Source organism: Rana temporaria, chromosome 11, assembly GCF_905171775.1.
Source record: "Rana temporaria chromosome 11, aRanTem1.1, whole genome shotgun sequence".
Lineage (NCBI taxonomy): Eukaryota > Metazoa > Chordata > Amphibia > Anura > Ranidae > Rana > Rana temporaria.
The window spans coordinates 25,393,818-25,413,611 of record NC_053499.1 but is presented as its reverse complement, the minus strand read 5'-3'; the positions used below and the strand labels follow the sequence as shown (position 1 = coordinate 25,413,611).

The window sequence follows — 19,794 nt, the reverse complement described above, 5'->3', positions numbered from 1 at the left end:
GATTTAGGATCCGCCGTCGCAAGTTTGGAGGTAAGTTGTTTGTGAATTAGCCACTTGCCTCCTAAACTTGCGGAAGCGGATCTTAATTCACGTAGAACGAGCGGATCTATAGATCCGCTGCGCTACGTGAATCTGGCCCAATGTGTGTGTTCTGTAATATAATTGTACCAAATACCTTCGTTATAGTGCCGCTCTGCACTTCTGTGACTCGCCGGAGCTTTGTTCCCCCGCAATTATATTATAGAAACACACACACTGTACATTATATAATACTGTAATAGAGTGGATTTTGGGATTTGACAAACATTTTAAACTAGGGCTTATTTTCGGGCTTATATTGCAGCCCTGCATAGGTCTTATTTTTGGGGAAACACGGTAAATAGTGATGAGGTGATGGCTCTGTGAAGGTCGCTGCTCACCCTACAAGCCAAGCTCAACAAACCTTGGTTGATATACTAAAACTGGGGTGTGCAAAATTTGTTGCAGATGTGCATGGTAGCCAATAAGCATCTAACTTTAGCTTGTTCAACTAAGCTTTGACCAAAAAAATTGGAACTGATTAGATTTTATACAGTTTTATACAGAGCTACTCAAGATATTGCATTCTCCAGCTTTAGTAAATCAACCCCATCATGTCTTTATGGACTATGTGCATAGTCATGCTGGAATAGACGATGATCTTACATCAATTTTGCAACAAGGTTAGAAGCGCATATTCTAAATGTCTTTTTTAAGTTGTAGTATAACTTTTTTTACTTACACTGGGGGAAGAGGGTCTACTAATGTTTTGCCATATAGTAGGTGTGATGATTAGTTGTCCAGAAACTTTTGGCAATATGGTATATGTCAGTGATGGTGAACATTGGCACCTCAGATGTTTTGGAACTACATTTCCCATGATGCTCAACTACACTGCAGAGTGCATGAGCATCATGGGAAATGTAGTTCTAAAACATCTGGAGTGCCAAGGTTCGCCATCACTGGTATATGTCATCAATTTAAATAACGGGCCATTATACTTAGGACAACGGGATAAATGGAATAAAAAAATTAAGCCTTTTCTGCCTATTGAGTGTGGGTGACACTTACTTGAAGGATCTTGATTACATTCAGCTGCCTCAAACACTCAGCATCTTCACAGCCTGTTTTCTTCAGGAAGACCAGGTTGTCCTTTTCTGCCTCCGCCATGGTGGCTTTAAACACAGAGGATCCACTAATATCAATGGCACGATGAAAAAGACCCTTGGCCAATGGAGACGTCATCATAGTCCAGACCGAAGTCCCTCCTTCATTATTTAGAGTATTCAAATGAGGATGGTCAAAACCAAAACATAACTATGGAACATTATGGTATCTGCTTTACTATAAGCAATAATGTATATATTATAATAATACAATGTCCAGGTTTAAAGGACCATTGTCTCTAGATGCTTTTTTTTTGCGAACAAAGGCCCAGATTCACAAAGGAGATACGACGGAGTATCTCCTGATACGCCGTCGTATCTCTCAGAGTATCTATGCGACTGATTCGTAGAATCAGTTACGCATAGATAGCCCTAAGATCCGACAGGTGTAATTGTTTTACACTGTCGGATCTTAGGATGCAATACCGCGGCCGCCGCTGGGGGGAGTTTGCATCGTAAACCAGCGTCAAGTATGCAAATTAGGAGTTACGGCGATCCACGACGGTTTTTCGCGTTCGCTACGTCGCTGCTAGTCTAGTTTCCCGTCGCAAATTTAGTCGTCGTTTTGGGTGCCCTAACTTTACACAGCACACGTATGTGCTGTATAAAGTATGGCCGTCGTTCCCGCGTCGAAATTTAAAAATTCACGTTGTTTGCGTAAGACGTTCCGGGAATACGGAAGTACGCTACGCACGTCGCTGTTCGAAAAAATGACGTCAGTTTGCGCAAAGCACGGCGGGAATTTCAGAACGGAGCATGCGCAGTAGGTCCGGCGCGGGAGCGCGCCTAATTTAAATGGCACACGCCCCTTTGAATTACGCGGGCTTACGCCAGAGGCCGCCAGCGTAGGTTTTCATTGCAAGTGCTTTGTGAATCAGGCACTTGCGATGAAAACTTGCGGCGGTGTAACGTATCTACGATACGTTACGCCGCCGCACTTCTACGTGAATCTGGCCCAAAGCTCCTAACAAATATGCACAAAATATTATAAAAATTTCTACAACTTAAAATGTTTAAATTATACATGGCAGCGTTGTATTGCAGTGGTTAGCATTGTGGACCTATAGTACTGAGGCCCCAGGGTTTAATTTCCATGAGGTGCCATGGATTTACCCCCCCCCCCCTTTTTTTTTCTCTCCCACAAAAAAAGGGTGGACTGGCTTCTGATTGCATAGGGCTCCCTGTGTGTATGAATGTATGTATGTGTTTGTATGACGTAGAGCAGAGGTGCCCAACCAGTGGCCTGCGGAGCCCTCTGATGTGGCCTGCATCCTCCTGCTTTGGGATAGCAGGTTTGCAAGCCCAGATCGCGGGTTGCCGACCTGTCATCCCAGAGCATCAGTGTTCTGAATGAAGCCAGCGGTATATAAAGCAAGCGGCTGCGGAGGGAGCAGAGCCGCATATGCCGATGCTTCCTGTATAGAGCCGACTCCTATCACAAGCGGAGTTATACCAAATGCACTCTGCCTGGGACAGCAACAGCGATACCTGAATAAAAGACTGTAATTAAAGGTAAGTTTATTACTAAAAAGTGTATATATGGGCATACCTGTTCTGCATTGGTTACTGGGCTGCTTTCAAACGTATCCGCAGGTGCAGCGCACCTTCGGGTTACCTGCACTGAATCATACACCTCTGTTATTACCTGTGGGTTTGGTGCGCTTTCAGAAAGTGCGCCACACCTGCAGTATATGTGCAGCTAACCCAGGAAAGCCACAGGTCCACTGCGCTGCACTCGCAGTGCAGGTAAACTGCAGCACATCAGTGTGAAAGGAGCCTTATGCCGCGTACACACGATCAGTCCATCCGATGAGAACGGACCGATGTACCGTTTTCATCGGTTAACCGATGAAGCTGACTGATGGTCCGTCGCGCCTACACACCATCGGTTAAAAAAACGATTGTGTCAGAACGCGGTGATGTAAAACACAACGACGTGCTGAAAAAACTAAGTTCAATGCTTCCAAGCATGCGTCGACTTGATTCTGAGCATGCGTGGATTTTTAACCGATGGTTGTGCCTACTAACGATCGGTTTTGACCTATCGGTTAGGTATCCATCGGTTAAATTTAAAGCAAGATTGCTTTTTTTTAACCGATGGTTAAATAACCTATGGGGCCCACACACGTTCGGTTTTGACCGATGAAAACGGTCCATCAGACCGCTGTCCTCTGTTTAACCTATCGTGTGTACGAGGCCTTAGGCTCCTTTCACATGAACAGTTCAACCCACACAGACACTCCATTCACCTCTATGGAGTGGCAGATGCAAACGGACTTGTGTTTGCACCCACCTACCTCCAACTGTCCCCTTCCATCTGGTTGGATCGGATGGGAGGGCCCAAAGAGTAGAGTGGGCTGTGTCCGTGTCTGCTCTGCATATACAGAGTGGACATGGATCCGTCATCCGTCCATTCCACTTGTGGCCCGTGACCAGTTAGCAAGTTGCTTAAGTGGCCCTCACTCTTCAAAAGGTTGCCCCCCCCTGACGTACAGGGACATGTGATTGTAAGCTCCTCGGATACAGAATCTAAAAAATAATAAAAAAGCACAAAGTTGTTCATTATGGTAATGATTTATTATTGGCACACTATTCTCACCTGAGCTTTGGCCATAAATCGTCACCTTGTTTGGGTCACCACCAAAATATTGGATGTTCTTCTGAACCCATCTTAGGGCAGCCACCTGATCCATGAATCCATAATTTCCTGCAAGTCAGTGGTTAAGAAAAAGATTATGCTCATGTGCCTAAAGTTAAACTCAAGATACAAAAAAATACTAATGAAAGCAGTTACTTTTTAGAGTAAGCAGTATTTTTTATATGCACCTAATTTCAGTACCTTTTTATTTCACTTAATTTGCGTCAGTCTCTAAAAGGTCGGTTGTTTTCTGCTTTAAAAGTGTGCAATTAAGAAGGGTAGCACAATAGATATATAGCTACGTGTGTATATATATATATATATATATATATATATATATATATATATATATATATATATATATATATATATATATATATATATATATATATATACAGGTCTTTTTTTCAGCGGGAACTTGGGGGAGCTCAGTTCCACCACCTCTGGCTCAGACCCTTTGGTGCCTGCTCACCACAATCACTTGAAAACACAGAGGTCTGGTTTCTGTGTTTACAAGTGACAGCTTTGTAACCCCCTGAACTCTGCACTCTGTATGTAATGCAATTCTGGTATCCGCTGATTGCAGCGGCGCATGCACAGGGGGGAATCCACGGCGAAAGGACCGGCATCCGCCGGACCCTGCCGATTTTAAATCTCCCGCGCGCACGCTGGAGCAGCGATACCCGGAAGACACGCCGGAGCAAGATGACATCTCGCTCGGCGTGGACCAGGTAAGTGTTCTTCACCTCGTTCCGAGGTAAGTATTTCATAATCAGCTAGTATGCGGTGCAAAATAGCTGATTATGCCTTTTGCCTTGCAGGTTTGAAAAAAAAAAAAAAGTTTATGCGGTTTACAACCGCTTTAATAAAAATATATATATTTATTAGTGCTGTCAAGCGATTAAAATTTCTAATCGCGATTAATCGCATTAATGTCATAGTTAACTCACGATTAATCGTGCGATTAAGGAGGTTCACCCTTTAAAACTTTTTTTTTGTTTTCTTATTTATTTATTTTTTATAATATTAAATTGTGTTTTTTTATTTTTTTACATTTTGATCACTTTTATTGCTGTCACAAGGAATGTAAACATCCCTTGTGACAGCAATAGGTGGTGACAGGTACTCTTTATGGAGGGATCGGGGTCTAAAAGACCTCCGAGCCCTCCTTTGCACTTCAAAGTATTCAGATCACCGAAAACGGCGATTCTGAATACTGTGTACTTTTTTAAATCCGGCGCCATTGGCAGCCGAGAAACCCGGAAGTGACGTCATGACGCCGCTTCCGTGGTTTCAATGCGGAGACTGAATCAAAGCCGTTTACGGCTTAGTGTCAGTCTCCGCCTGGACACAGAACGCGGCGGATGGAGGATCGGGTCTCCCGGTGGGACGGGAGGCCCGGTCAGAGCGGCGAAAGGCGGCGGGAGGGGGGGGATGTCCCCTCCCGCTCCTCCGGCATAACAACCGAGCGGCTTTTAGCCGCATCGGTTGTTATGTTAGGATAGCCGATTGCCCGCTCTAAACAACGGTACCGGGATGATGCCTGCGGCTGCAGGCATCATCCCGGTATAACCCCCGAACGCCGCCTCGTTAATCGCGCGATAAAAAAATTGACGGCGTTAACATGGGTTTGTGTTAACGCCGTTAATAACGCATTTAACTGACAGCACTAATATATATAAAAAAAAATTGCTAGTCTTGTTAAACAATTGCAGGCCAAGTTATTCGCAATCCATGGCTGCATTAGCATTTTTTTCTGCCTTTTGTTTTCTTTTATTGCCACCTGGTAGTCCTGAAAACAACAACCTTCCTGTCCCTTCATGTTTACGTTTTTTCTCCACTGTATCTATGGAGGGAGCCATGGTTGTCACACAGGCTGGTCTTCAAAAATGTCTCCCTTTGTTCATCTCCATTACTGTACATCAGTGGCCCCCAAACTGCGGCCCGGGGGCCAGATGCAGCCCTTTGCTTTCCTTTTATCAGGCCCTTGGACTACTATTCATCCCACTGATACGAGACACTTTTCTTCCCACTGACACCAATAATAGGGCATAATTCCTGTCCCTGACACCAACAATGGGGTACTATTCAACCCCCTGATATCAAAAATGCAATACATGGGGGGATGGCGGGTTCTGGGGGCCCCCTTGTTTAAGGGAACATTCCAAATTCTGATAGGCTCCCCTCACTCGCAGACCCCCACAATCACATCCCAGGGTTTTTGGGAAAAGGCCCTTGACCCCATCAACATGGAGACAAGGTGCTTTGGGGTGCATGTTGCATGTGGCCTGGTATGGTTCAGGAGGGGGGGCAGTCGCTCATCACCCCCCCCCCCCTTTCCTGGCTTGCCAGACTGCATGCTTGGATAAGGGTCTTGTATTGATTTTGGAAGGGGATCCCCCATGCAGTTTTCTTCTTTTTTTTTGTCAATGCTAGTGTAGTACTACCCCCGAAGGAGCTGTTCCGTGCACTCGCCTCAGGGGTTCTCCTTGAAGAAGTGGTTAAAGGAAGAAATGTCTGCACCAAACACCAAGTCTCCTTTTCTCCTCCCTGCAGAGAGGGTTTTTATTAAAGACAACTTCAGAAAAGAGGGGTGGAGGTGTAGGGGAGATTCAGGCATCTGACCACATTTATTACTTTTAGGTCTTTAGGTCTTTTAGGTCCAGAGGAACAACCGTTTCCACGCTGGACTCGGCGACCACCAGATAGGCCCACTGTCACTGGTCTAGCAGCCAGTGCGAAACTCGATCAAAGGATAGTCTCTGCCACAGACTAGGTGAATTGTAGAACTTGTTCGATAGTCTCTGACCATCCTGATCTTTGAGATCAGGATGTATCCTTCAATTGAGTCCTCAATTGCTCGGTCCATTCCAACAGGTAAGGTGACCCAGCAGCTCCAGGGTCTACATCTCAGTTGCGAGGCCTCAGGCCAACGTGGCCCCGAGGCGGTAACTGCCAACTCATCCCTGAGGCCAGGAGGGCCCTCAGAGCGGGATTGGAAGATGAACCCCACAAAATGATGTCTGCCCCTTAAGTACCCTCTCCCAGAATGCACAGCGGGTTAACCACGCCCCCTGGGCCGCTTCTGGGAAAGAAGATACCCAATGCATCCAACCTGTTGCCTTTCCAACTCTGACCAGCGGTGACAGCGACACCCACCATCAGAGAGAAAATCGTGCAACCAGCCAAACTGGAACAGAGCCATGAATTTGAACAAAATCTCTCTGGGCCAAACTACTGCCCAGGCAACTATTATTTCAACATATTGCGCCCACTCATTGGGAGAAGGGCGCTACACTAGAAAAAAAATTATATTCCCACTGGCCACAGTCCGGCCCCCCTAAAATCTGAAGGACAGTAAACTGGCCCTTTGTTTAGAAAGTTTGGAGACCCCTGCTGTACATGGTGGATTGATGGGGCTAGTAGATTACACAATAACGTTCTTTGTGCTTTCTTTTCAGCTCACACGAAGTGACAAAGACGCTGCTTTTCTGGTACAATGAGCAGGTATTTCCTGTATTTGCTGAACCCGTTCTTAGCCTGAACAATTAAATCGATTTTAGCCACTGGACTGGTAAGCCGCAGTATATTAAATGTTTGTTTTTGGGTTTAGATATGCTTTAATCCTTCCCTTGTCTGCCCCAAAGTTTTAAAAAATGACTTTAGATATACTTTTTTTAAAACACAGAGGGCCAGATTCAGAAAGAATCGCCTATCTTTAGGCGGGCGTAGCGTATCTCAGATACACTACGCCGCCGTAACTTAGAGCGGCAGGTCCCGTATTCAGAAAGAACTTGCGCTCTAAGTTACGCGGCGTAGTGTAAATGGGCCGGCGTAAGCCCGCCTAATTCAAACTAGGCTGGTAGTGGGCGTGTTGTATGTTAATGACTCGTGACCCCGCGTAAATGACGCGCTTAACGAACGACGCATGCACGCGCATGCTCAGTATCACGTCGAATTGTCTCCGTAAATTACGCCCGCTCAATGCTTAGTCGACGTGAACGTAACCTACGCACAGCCCCATTCACGGACGACTTACGCAAACGACGTAAAACGTGTAAAATTCTATGCTGTTCCGACGTCCATACTTAACATTGGCTGCGCCTCATATAGCAGGGGTAACTTTACGCCGGTCAGACGCCTTACGTAAACAACGTATATTGATACGCCGGGCGCAACTACGTTGGTGAATCGGCGTATCTTACTCATTTGCATATTTTTTAATGGGAACGCCGAATGCGTCCAGCGTAACTATGCAACCACGATACGCCGGCGTAGGCAAGTTACATTGGTCGGCTGAAGCCATCTTTTCAGGCGTATCTAGCTTTGTGAATTGGCGTAAAGATGCGACGGCTCACATTTTAAATTACGGCGGCGTATCTGGAGATACCCCGCCGTTTCTCCTTTCTGAATCCGGCCCAATATTTGGTGCACATGGCCCAAGCCTCTCCTAAAGCCCCTAGAATTATCTGTGCAAAAACTGAAATGTCTAGTCAACGACTTGGCAACCATCACTCAGGGGTCTGTGGCCCTACTGGTGCACTATTAGAACTAGACTTCCCGGAACAATGTTCTAGGGCAATACATAGCAAAGTACAATTTAGACTAGAACTAACAGAATCTAGTGTGTTCTGGAATATCTACCGATGTGGATATTTTAGAGAAAATTGCATACCTACTATAAGCCTGCACCATGCATAAAAACTCATAGCTGCACAATAACTGCACCTCACACTGGCAGGAGGCACATTTATACAGGAAAAGGCATTGGGAAAATATTAACTAATAAAGATTAAAGCGAAGATAGAGAAAATAGATCTGTACATGTGCTGTGTTGTAGTTACCAGAGGTGTTGGTAGGAGATCCTTCTCGGAGTTCAGCCAAAGCCAGGAATCCAAATGCATTAAGACGGTAGTTGAAGCTGACATGGACAATATGGCTGTCCTTTACTAGATCTTCATTGGGACAATAGCCAGGTTCTGAGCCACTGTCAATTAAAAGGTAGCCTCCGTGGATCCAAACCATGACTGGCAGCTTGGCTTCATGATCCAGTGATGGTGTCCACACATTGACATACAGGCAATCTTCTGAGCCCATCACTGTGCCCGTCTCACTCAAAGGCCTCACTTGGGCACACATGGACTTGAACTCTGTGGCAGTGAGAGTGTCATTCCAACAGGTGGGCTCCACAGGAGGCCTCCAACGCAATGGTCCAGTGGGGGGACTGGCATAAGGAATTCCTTTAAACATATAAACATGATCGCAATGATGACCACGAACCTTTCCACATGATGTTGACACATCTACCAGTGTACATCCTGAATTTCCCGAAAGGTAGGCAAAACCAGCTGCGAGCAAACACACCAGTATAATCCCAACAGTTATTATAGCAGCCATGATCTTGAAGGATTGGAATCTGCAGGAAGAGTCAACTGTGTCAAAGTCCTTCTCCGAAAAAGTTTCTTCTTCTTCTTCCCCCTCAGAGTCCACCAATTGCCTAAACTCGGAATGTAAACCTTGCTCTCTTCGAGTATGCCTATGGCTGTCAAGAAAACGGAAAAACATCTTAATACTTCCAGTAGCCTACAAGGATGACTATCATTGCTAGGTGAAGTCGGATACTTTACACTGGCCATGGATGGCAAAATTAATACTATTCTAATGAATTTTGGGGCAGATCCTCAAAGATCTGCACCCGCGCAGCGTATCTGAGATACGCTACGCCGCCGTAACTTACCTGGCTTTGGTTTGAATCCTGAAAGAATTCACGTGGTAAGTTACGGCGCCGTAGTGTATCTCTCGTGGCGTAAGGGCACGGAATTCAAATGCGGCGAGTAGGGGGCGTGTTTCATATAAATGAAGCGTGTCCCCGCGTGAACGAACTGCGCATGCCCCGTCCGTCAAAACTCCCAAGGTGCATTGCTCCAAATGACGTCGCAAGGACATCATTGGTTTTGACGTGAACGTAAATGGCGTCCAGCCCCATTCACGGACGACTTACGCAAACGAAATACAATTTTAAAAATTTGACACGGGAACGACGGCCATACTTAACATTGCGTACGCCACCAGACAGCAGCTTTAACTATACACCGAAAAAAGCCGAACGGAAACAACGTAAAAGAATGCGACGGCCGCTCGTACGTTCGTGGATCGTCGGAAATAGCTAATTTGCATACTCGGCGCGGATTACAACGGGAACGCCACCTAGCGGACGCCGAAGAATTGCATCTAAGATCCAAAGGCGCACGAAGACGTTCGCCTGTCGGATCTAACCCAGATGCCGTCGTATCTTGTTTTGAGGATTCAAAACAAAGATACGACGCGGGAATTTTGAAAGTACGCCGGCGTATCAATAGATACGCCGGCGTACTTTCTTTGTGGATCTGCCCCTTTATCTTTACAACTAAGTGAAAATGTTTCCAAATGTTTCCCATCACAAACATTGACACTGATTATTCAAAGAAACCATGGTGGTTCACCACCTTATGAAGACCCTGGAGGTTTTTTTCGTTTTATCTTGCTCAAAGCAATCAATGACCTGTCTATGAGCAACTATGAGATTCTATTGCCAAACCATCCATTTCAACAAAAATCTTCCCATAAGATTATATGAACATTTAACATATTTGTATACAATTAATAAATATAATTTACCTGTAAAAGCATCCCCTTTATAGACACCCAAAAGGCCTGAAGCTTCTGCTGAGCATCATCTTGAATGTGATAGCAGCAGCCCCAGCAGACTAAGCCACCACTCAAGTGACACCTAAAGTATCCAACTTTTTCCTCCCTGGCAGCATCATAAAAGGTTTATGTAGGGAGGGAAGTGGAGCTGGGCCAGCAAATACAGTAGACACTCCCAAAAGGTAAGACGGATATGACCTAGAAGGAAGGAGGGCTAAGGAATTGACTCTCCTGGAGTAGTACAAATTTCTAGCAAGTTCAAAAAGCACATTTAAAGTGAATTACAAAAATAATTTTATGGAAAAGAAAACACAGCAAGTGAGATTTTTTAAATACCCTTTCTGCGCTTTATCATTGCACTGTAAATAGTCTATACAGACAGCATAGCTGGGTGAGGGACTTGGCAGAACCACCTGCTACAGGCTGCCTGCAGAAAACTACAGGAGGGGACGGAGACCAGATCAGTCGCGCTGCACAAGGACAAGGAGCAGCAGTGACCGGTCTTTATTACAGGAAGCTCCTGCTCAGAGGAAAAGTTTCACATTGGATTATTGCACCCCATAGTTTGTTACACAGACACCCCCCTAAGGCCTCGTACACACGACCGAACATGTCCGCTGAAACTGGTCCGTCGGACCAGTTCCCGCGGACATGTTAGGTCGTGTGTAGGGCCGACCGGACAATTTTCCGGCCGACCGGACAGGTTTCCAGCGGACAACCGTTTCTTAGCATGCTAAGAAACATGTCCGATGGTCAGTATGACTCATCGGACATGTCCGCTGGCCCGAGAACCCACGCATGACGTCGAAGTGATTCGACGCATGCGTGAAAGCATTGAACTTCCGGGTTCGCGCACGTCGCCGCATCATCGTCGCCATCACGTCACCACGTATTCTGTCCGCGGGGATTTTGGTTTGATGGTGTGTACAACCATCAGACCAAAATCTCTGAGTGGACATGTCCGATGAAAACGGTCCGAGGACCGTTTTCATCGGACAGGTCCGCTCGTCTGTATGCGGCCTAACAGTTCTGGACCTCCTGCATGTTACACAGACCTCCCTACAGTGCAGACCCCCTCCCTACAGTACAGACCCCCCTACATTACAGGCCCCCCTCTACAATACAGCCCATACAGACCCCCCCCTACATTACAGAGACATGACCTGTGGCCCGCGGGCCGCAGCGGCCCACCGGGCATATGCCCGGTATGCCCTATGGCCAGTCCGGGCCTGGTAAACCCTCACCGTATAAAACAACTTATTGAGTTTAATATAGGTAATAGTTGCAGAGTCTCTTTTAAAGGGGTTGTAAAGTCTCAAGGGTTTTCACCTTAAAAGAGTTGTAAAGGCAAATGTTTTTTTATTTTAATGCATTCAATGCATTAAGATAAAAAGCCTTCTGTGTGTATCAGCCTCCCCAGCCTCCCCAAATTACTTACCAGTGCCCCTTTACTCTACAGCGATGTCTGTGAGTATCTTAGTCATCTGGGACTCTCCTCCTGATTGACTGAGACACAGCCGTGTTACTATTGGCTCCTGCGGCTGTCAATCAAAGTCAGTTAGTCAATCAGAGGAAAGAGGGGCGGGCCCCCATGTTTGAGTGGACACAGAGCTGTGACTCAGCTCTGGGTGCCCCCATAGCAAGCTATTTGCTGTGGGGGCACTTGTCAGGAGGGAGTGGCCAGGAGCAGCAAAGAGGGACCCGAGAAGACGAGGGTCTGGGCTGCTCTGTGCAAAACCAACTGCACAGAAGTATAACGTGTTTGTTATTTTTTTATAACAAGACTTTACAATTGTATGCATTAAGGTGAAACCCCTTCTGTGCTACAGCTCCCCCACAGATCCCACCTGAACCCGTTCCTTCCAGCGTCAAGCACGAGCCCAGCATCTTCAGCAGCTGTCTCGGGTCCTCGTTGGATAGATTGATAGCAGCAGGAGCCATGGGCTTCTGCTGCTGTCAATCAAATCCAGTGACACGAGAGCGGAGGGGCAGAGCCGAGTCCTGCTGTCTGTGTCAATGGATGCAGCAGCGGGACTCGTGAGCAAGAGGAGGAGCCAGGAGCACCACTGGGGCATCCCAGGGGGGGAGGATCGGGGCTGCTCTGTGCAATACCATTACACAGAGCAGGCGGGTATAATCATGTTTGTTATTTAAAAGAAAAAAAAAAGGAACTTTACAATCGCTTTAAGTAGAAAAAGAAAGCAGGGAGGGAGAGAAAAAGAAAATACATACAGAGGACAAGTTCATGCAAAAGTCTAAAGAGCTACCTGTGTTGTCTGTATCAACACCACCATATCAGTGCAGTAAAGTGAAATGACCAGAACTCTGGAGCTTTTGGCAACTCACACTCATTTATTAATTTAAAAGCTTGCTGTGCAGTGGGGCTCTTCCAACATCGCAAGGTTAAATTTCCATTTTTTGCCCAGGCTACGGATAAAAAGCATATTACTTACCTTATACCTCGATTCGCCATCATCTCATCACGTTTTAAGAAAAAGAGAAACGTTACCGACGTTCACAAGCCGACACAAAAACTAAATGAAGTCTTACTACAGGTGTTACACAATGTGTTCAGAATCCTAGGGCAGGAGGAACAGGTATGTCTGTGTGGGAGGAGTGCCTTCCTTCCCCCAGGCATAATACCCACACGTAATGCCAGCTGTACATTTCAGTTCTGCAACCAAGTCTCTATGGCTGGTAAAATACACTGGCACAAACAAATAATGTTGTTTGTTGCACAGACTAGCCATTGATTGCATCACATCTTCTAATCCAGTGGTTGTCAACCTCGGTCCTCAAGTAATGGGCCATGTTTTGGGAACTTACCTTAGATAAAATACTGTAACTCTTATCAATACCATGCCATTGATTTAAAGCAGCTTTGCAAAGTAAAGGAAAACATGGCCCATTGGCAGTACTTGAGGACTGAAGTTGAGAACCACTGTTCTTATCTATAGGATCGTACACGCGATTGGTTTTCCCGGCGGCAGGGGCGTCGGGGGGCACTGGCTGGGGGGGCTGGAGCCCCGAATGTGCCCCCGAAAAGCCCCGAGTCTCGATAATCCCCAATAGAATTTTTAACCCCCGAGCCGTTTCCACGGGCAGCGGGGAATGATCTTGCCCTTATGCAGCGCGGTCGTGGCTGACGTCATTGACGTACAAAAAGTCCCGCCTCCTTCAGTCTTGGTGTGTCCCGTGTATTTCCTCCACATCTGTCCCGGAACTTCCTCCCTATAATAAAGACCGGTCCCTGTGGCTCTCTCTCCTTGTGCGGGGTGACCGGTCTTGTCTCCGCCCCCCTCATGTTTTCTACAGGCAGTCTGTATCAGTGTATATATGTGTCACCATGGGGGGGGAGTCAGTGTATATATGCGTCACCATGGGGGGGGATCAGTGTATATATGTGTCACCATGGGGGATCAGTGTATATGTGTCACCATGTGGGGATCAGTGTATATATGTGTCACCATGGGGGGGGGATCAGTGTATATATGTGTCACCATGGGGGGATCAGTGTGTATATGTGTCACCATGGGGGGATCAGTGTGTATATGTGTCACCATGGGGGGATCAGTGTATATATGTGTCACCATGGGGGGGGATCAGTGTATATATGTGTCACCATGGGGGGGGGGATCAGTGTATATATGTGTCACCATGGGGGGGGATCAGTGTATATATGTGTCACCATGGGGGGGGGATCAGTGTATATATGTGTCACCATGGGGGGGATCAGTGTGTATATATGTGTCACCATGGGGGGGATCAGTGTGTATATGTGTCACCATGGGGGGATCAGTGTGTATATATGTGTCACCATGGGGGGATCAGTGTATATATGTGTCACCATGGGGGGATCAGTGTATATATGTGTCACCATGGGGGGATCAGTGTGTATATGTGTCACCATGGGGGGATCAGTGTGTATATATGTGTCACCATGGGGGGATCAGTGTATATATGTGTCACCATGGGGGGATCAGTGTGTATATATGTGTCACCATGAGGGGATCAGTGTGTATATGTGTCACCATGGGGGGATCAGTGTGTATATGTGTCACCATGGGGGGATCAGTGTATATATGTGTCACCATGGGGGATCAGTGTATATGTGTCACCATGGGGGGATCAGTGTATATGTGTCACCATGGGGGATCAGTGTATATGTGTCACCATGGGGGATCAGTGTGTATGTGTCACCATGGGGGATCAGTGTATATGTGTCACCATGGGGGATCAGTGTATATGTGTCACCATGGGGGATCAGTGTGTATGTGTCACCATGGGGGATCAGTGTATATGTGTCACCATGGGGGGATCAGTGTGTATATGTGTCACCATGGGGGATCAGTGTATATGTGTCACCATGGGGGGATCAGTGTATATGTGTCACCATGGTCAAAAGTCCGCCGGGAAAACCGAGGGGAAAACCGAGAACCTGCTCGGTTGCTTTTCCCGTGTACACACGGCCGGTTTTCCCGACAGGAAAACTGCCATGACAGATTTGGTTGGGAAAACCGGCCGTGTGTATTCTCCACTGCAGTGTTTCCCATAGGAAAACTGCTGAGCAAAAAAACGCAGAGAATCGCAGCGAGAAAAAAGAGAAGTTCTAATTTTTTAGCTCGCAGTTTTTCCTGTCAGGGGAAAAACTGCTATGGAGCATACACACGGCATTGAGAGCTCATGTCGCATGGCGTGTGAAAATCGATGTTTCCCTATGGGAGCCGTCTTAACTGGTCCGACACAAGTTGGACCGACTTTAAAAATGCTCCCTGCACTGCTTTAATCCAACTTTGATCCTACTTCAGCCCACTGCAAGTGGGACGGAACGCCGTCTTGCATGCTCAGACTTTGGCATGCAACTTGTACTTTGATGGTCTTGAGGGGGAACTCCACGCCAAATTTTAAATAAAAAATGGCATGGGTTCCCCCTCCAAGAGCATACCAGGCCCTTGGGTCTGGTATGGATTTAAAGGGGACCCCTACGCCAAAAAAACGACGTGGGGGTCCCCCCCAAAATCCATACCAGACCCTTATCTGAGCACGCAGCCCAGCTGGTCAGGAAAGGGAGTGGGGACAAGCGAGCGCCCCCCCTCCTAAACTGTACCAGGCCGCATGCCCTCAACATGGAGGGTGGGTGCTTTGGGGCAGGGAGCGCCCTGCAGCCCCCCCACCCCAAAGCACCTTGTCCCCATGTTGATGAGGACAAGGGCTTCTTCCTGACAACCCTGGCCGTTGGTTGTCGGGTTCTGCGGGTGGGGGCTTATTGGAATCCGGGAGCCCCCTTTAATAAGGGGGGCCCCCAGATCCCAGCCCCCCACCCTATATGAATGAGTATGGGGTACATTGTATGGATTTTGGGGGGGACCCCCACGCCGTAGGGGGTTCCCCTTTAAATCCATACCAGACCCAAGGGCATGGTATGGTCTTGGAGGGGGAACCCATGCCGGTTTTTTATTTAAAATTTGGCGTGGAGTTCCCCCTTAACCACTAGAGGGCCGCGCTATAGACGAAAGACGTCCACAGCGCGGCTCTCAAGTGCCGAGTGGACGTCTTTAGACGTCCTGTTGTTGTGATTCCCCGTGCGCGCCGCTGGGGGCGCGCAGCGGGGAAACAACGTGCCCGGCGCATCGTTCGGGAGCCGATGCGAGTGCCTGGCGGCCGTGATGTCCGCCAGACACCCGCGATCGTCGGTGACAGCAGGGACGTGGAGCTCTGTGTGTAAACACAGAGCTCCACGTGCTGTCAGGGAGAGAGGAGACCGATCTGTGTCCCTTACATAGGGACACAGCATCGGTCACCTCCCCCAGTCAGTCCTCTCCCCCCACACAGTAAGAACACAATGAGGGAATACATTTAACCCCTTCCTCACCCCCTAGTGTTAACCCCTTCACTGCCAGTCACATTTATACAGTAATTAGTGCATTTTTATAGCACTGATCGCTGTATAAATGTGAATGGTCCCAAAATTGTGTCAAAAGTGTCCGATACGTCCGCCGCAATATCGCAGGCCTGACAAAAAAATCCCAGATCGCCGCCATTACTAGTAAAAAAAAAAAAAAAATCATAAATCTATCCCCTATTTTGTAGGCGCTATAACTTTCGCGCAAACCAATCAATATACGCTTATTGCGATTTTTTTTTAACAAAAATATGTAGAATACGTATCGGCCTAAACCGAGGGAAATTTTTATTTTTTTAAAAAAAATTGGGATATTATTATAACAAAAAGTAAAAAAGTGTTTTTTTTCAAAATTTTAAGTTTTTTTATGTTTATAGCGCAAAAAATAAAAATCGCAGAGGTGATCAAATACCACCAAAAGAAAGCTATATTTGTGGGAAGAAAATGATAAAAATATAATTTGGGTACAGTGTTGTATGACCGCGCAATTGTCATTCAAAATGCGTCAGCGCTGAAAGCTGAAAATTGGTCTGGGCACGAAGGGGGTGTAAGTGCCCAGTAATGAAGTGGTTACGATACATACCAAACACAGTGCCTGGTATTGGCGGGGATCCAAGCCGGATCCCCGTTCATTGAAAGTCGGATCCAAAGTAGGACGGCTGTCTTGTCGCACCAGTGTAAACCCAGCCTAAAGGGGGCTGAATATACATGCACGCCACACTTTTCACATATTTATTTGTAAAAAAAAAAATGGAAAACCATTTATCATTTTCCTTCCACTTCACAATTATGTACTACTTTGTGTTGGTGTATCACATAAAATCCCAATAAAATACATTTACGTGTTTTGGCTGTAACATGACAAAATCTGGAAAATTTCAAGAGGTATGAATACTTTTTCAAGGCACTGTAGAAATGCGCAAAACGATATGTTGTATGCATCTAAACCAAGGGTCTCAAACTGGCGGACCTCCGGCTGTTGCAAAACTACAGGTCCCATGAGGCATTGCAAGGCTGACAGTTACAAGCATGACTCCCACAGGCAGAAGCATGCTGGGACTTGTAGTTTCGGAAAAAAAACTGGAGGGCCGCCAGTTTGAGACCCCTGTTCTTTTTCTGCCAGCAAGAATGAGCTCTAAATGTATTATGTAATGATAGGAAAAGGGGGGTGGCAGCATTTGCCCCCCTTTTCCTCATGGGAAAGCGATGGATCCTATGGTTCCAATTTTCCCTGAGGAACAGTTTTCCCTCAGGTAAATTGGCGGGCTCTTTTGCCCCTGCAGTGACCTCTTACTGCAGGGGGATTTTGGCGGGCTCTTTGCCCGACAGATGACCTCTGCAGCTGGGGTAGAAAGCCCGGGAAAATCCTGTTTGAACTGGCCAGAACCAACCCGGTTCTGGGCTATTTAAGCAGGGTTCCGATAGCTCAGGCTCATTCGCCTCAGAAGACTTAGGAGCTGTGGTGTTCTTTTCCCCCACCCCTCTTTTTAATTTTGTCGCAGTGTTTGTTATGTGGTAGGGTCACCTTTGTCTTATCAAAGGGGGACAAGCTTTTCATTATTTTACATGATTATTTGTTATAATAATAATATTAATTTTAGCTAATGCTATGGTATTTGTTTTAAGCTGGGTAATTTTATTGGCAGCCTGGGCTGTAGTGGCTAGGTTAGCTTAAAGCGGTGGTTCCCCTAAAAATAAAATGTTAACATTGCCTTTCCCAAATAAATTACGATTAGAATCGGCCGGTGTTATTAAAAAAAAAAGCTCCGTACATACCGTTTGTTAGATTCGTTCCCACCGCCACTTCCGGGTACGATGCTGGCGGTGGGCATTCCTAATTGATTGACAGGCATCCGACCGACGCATACATCGCGTCACGAGATGCCGAAAGAAGCCGAACGTCGGTGCGCATGTGCCGTATAGAGCCGCACTGACGTTCGGCTTCTTTCGGCATCTCGTGACGCGATGTATGCGTCGGTCGGATGCCTGTCAATCAAATAGGAATGCCCACCGCCAGCATCGTACCCGGAAGTGGCGGTGGGAACGAATCTAACAAACGGAATGTACGGAGCTTTTTTTTTTAATAAAAACGGCCGATTCTAATCGTAATTTATTTGGGAAAGGCAATGTTAACATTTTATTTTTAGGGGAACCACCGCTTTAAGGCTTATTTAAGTTTATTTATTTATGTAAATATTTAAATTATTTATTTATTTATTTACCCTATTTTTAATATTTTAAGGGTATGTTCCATCTGCTTTCCCATGGTTAGGTAGATTAAAAAAGGAAAACGGACTTCATTTGTAGTGATAAAACCTCAGAGTGTCGCTGCAAATGAGGCATTCAAAATAAAAACAATGGATTTGTCTACAGGGGAGTGACCTTAAGCAAGCAGGTGACAACACACACAGATAAGACGCTGGCTGCCTGGTGACACTGGTCACTATCTATATAAACACTCACAAAACTAAAAAAGATGACAAGGCTTCCATACCACCCGAGTGTGGCTAGAAAGAGGTTAAAGCTGCCATGAAATCTCAACACGTCCCTTCCCTCTGCCCCAGAGCTGTCCTCCGTGAGGTGATTTTCTACTCACTTGTTCCCCGCCATGTTGCCTCACTGCTGTATGAAAACACACAGTCCCCCCCCCCCCTCCCTGTACAGCTAATCTTTGTTCGGTTTGTGAAGGTGTCGGTTATGCAGGTCCTGGCAAATCTGGTAATAATTATTCACATTACACTGGACTGTAACCAGAGCTTTTTTTCTCAGAAAATAGGTCCAGGAACTCAACCACGACCTGTTCAGATTCCACAAACAGCAGGAGGGTCTTAAAGGGGCATTAAATACCAGAATTGCATTAAATACAGAGGCCCATATTCTCTGTAAATGTCCGCGGGCGGCGCGTAAGGCATTTACACTCCGCCGCCCCAAACTACAGGAGCAAGTGCTGTATTCCCCAAACACTTGCTCCGTAGTTTGGGGCGGCGGAGTGTAAATGGCCCCGCATAGCCACACATATCTTCAAGAGGGCGGCTTCTATTCAAATTAAGCTTGCCCCCGATTCTAAGTAACTGCGCATGCGCCGGGCTTAAAAAAGCCCAGTGCGCATGCTCCAGTTCTCGGCGGAAAATGTCAACGTGTGCGTCATTGACATAAAGTCGTATTCAAGAACGACTTAGGGAAACGACGTAGCCGACGGAAAAACACGACGCGGACCCGACGCTATCCGTAACATGGCCTACGTGGGACATGCGGAAACTTACTCCTCATATAGCAGGAGTAAGTTTCCGCTTACGCAAACGACGTTAGCGATGGGTACGCAACGCAAAATCGTTCGGGAATCGGCGTAGCAGGCTCATTTGCATAAACAAATGAGACCTTCA

General features: G+C 46.7%; 1 protein-coding gene across 3 annotated transcripts in view; it reads right to left on the bottom strand.

Moving 5' to 3' along the window:
- Nucleotides 1-19,059, bottom strand: part of LOC120917146 (para-nitrobenzyl esterase-like) — a 29,305-nt gene extending 10,246 nt beyond the window's left edge. Inside the window, exons 1-4 of one of the 3 annotated variants that reach the window (XM_040328227.1) lie at nucleotides 19,008-19,059; nucleotides 8,667-9,364; nucleotides 3,784-3,891; nucleotides 1,090-1,286 (exon numbers count right to left, since the gene is read on the bottom strand). In XM_040328227.1, the coding sequence (XP_040184161.1) occupies nucleotides 1,090-1,286; nucleotides 3,784-3,891; nucleotides 8,667-9,364; nucleotides 19,008-19,021 (1,017 nt within the window). In that variant the 5' untranslated portion in view covers nucleotides 19,022-19,059. Of the gene's footprint in view, nucleotides 1-1,089; nucleotides 1,287-3,783; nucleotides 3,892-8,666; nucleotides 9,365-10,479; nucleotides 10,658-12,962; nucleotides 13,094-19,007 lie in introns of those variants that run through there. The other 2 variants (XM_040328226.1, XM_040328228.1) reach the window with 2 other exon arrangements.
- Between the last annotated feature and the right edge of the window lie 735 nt (nucleotides 19,060-19,794).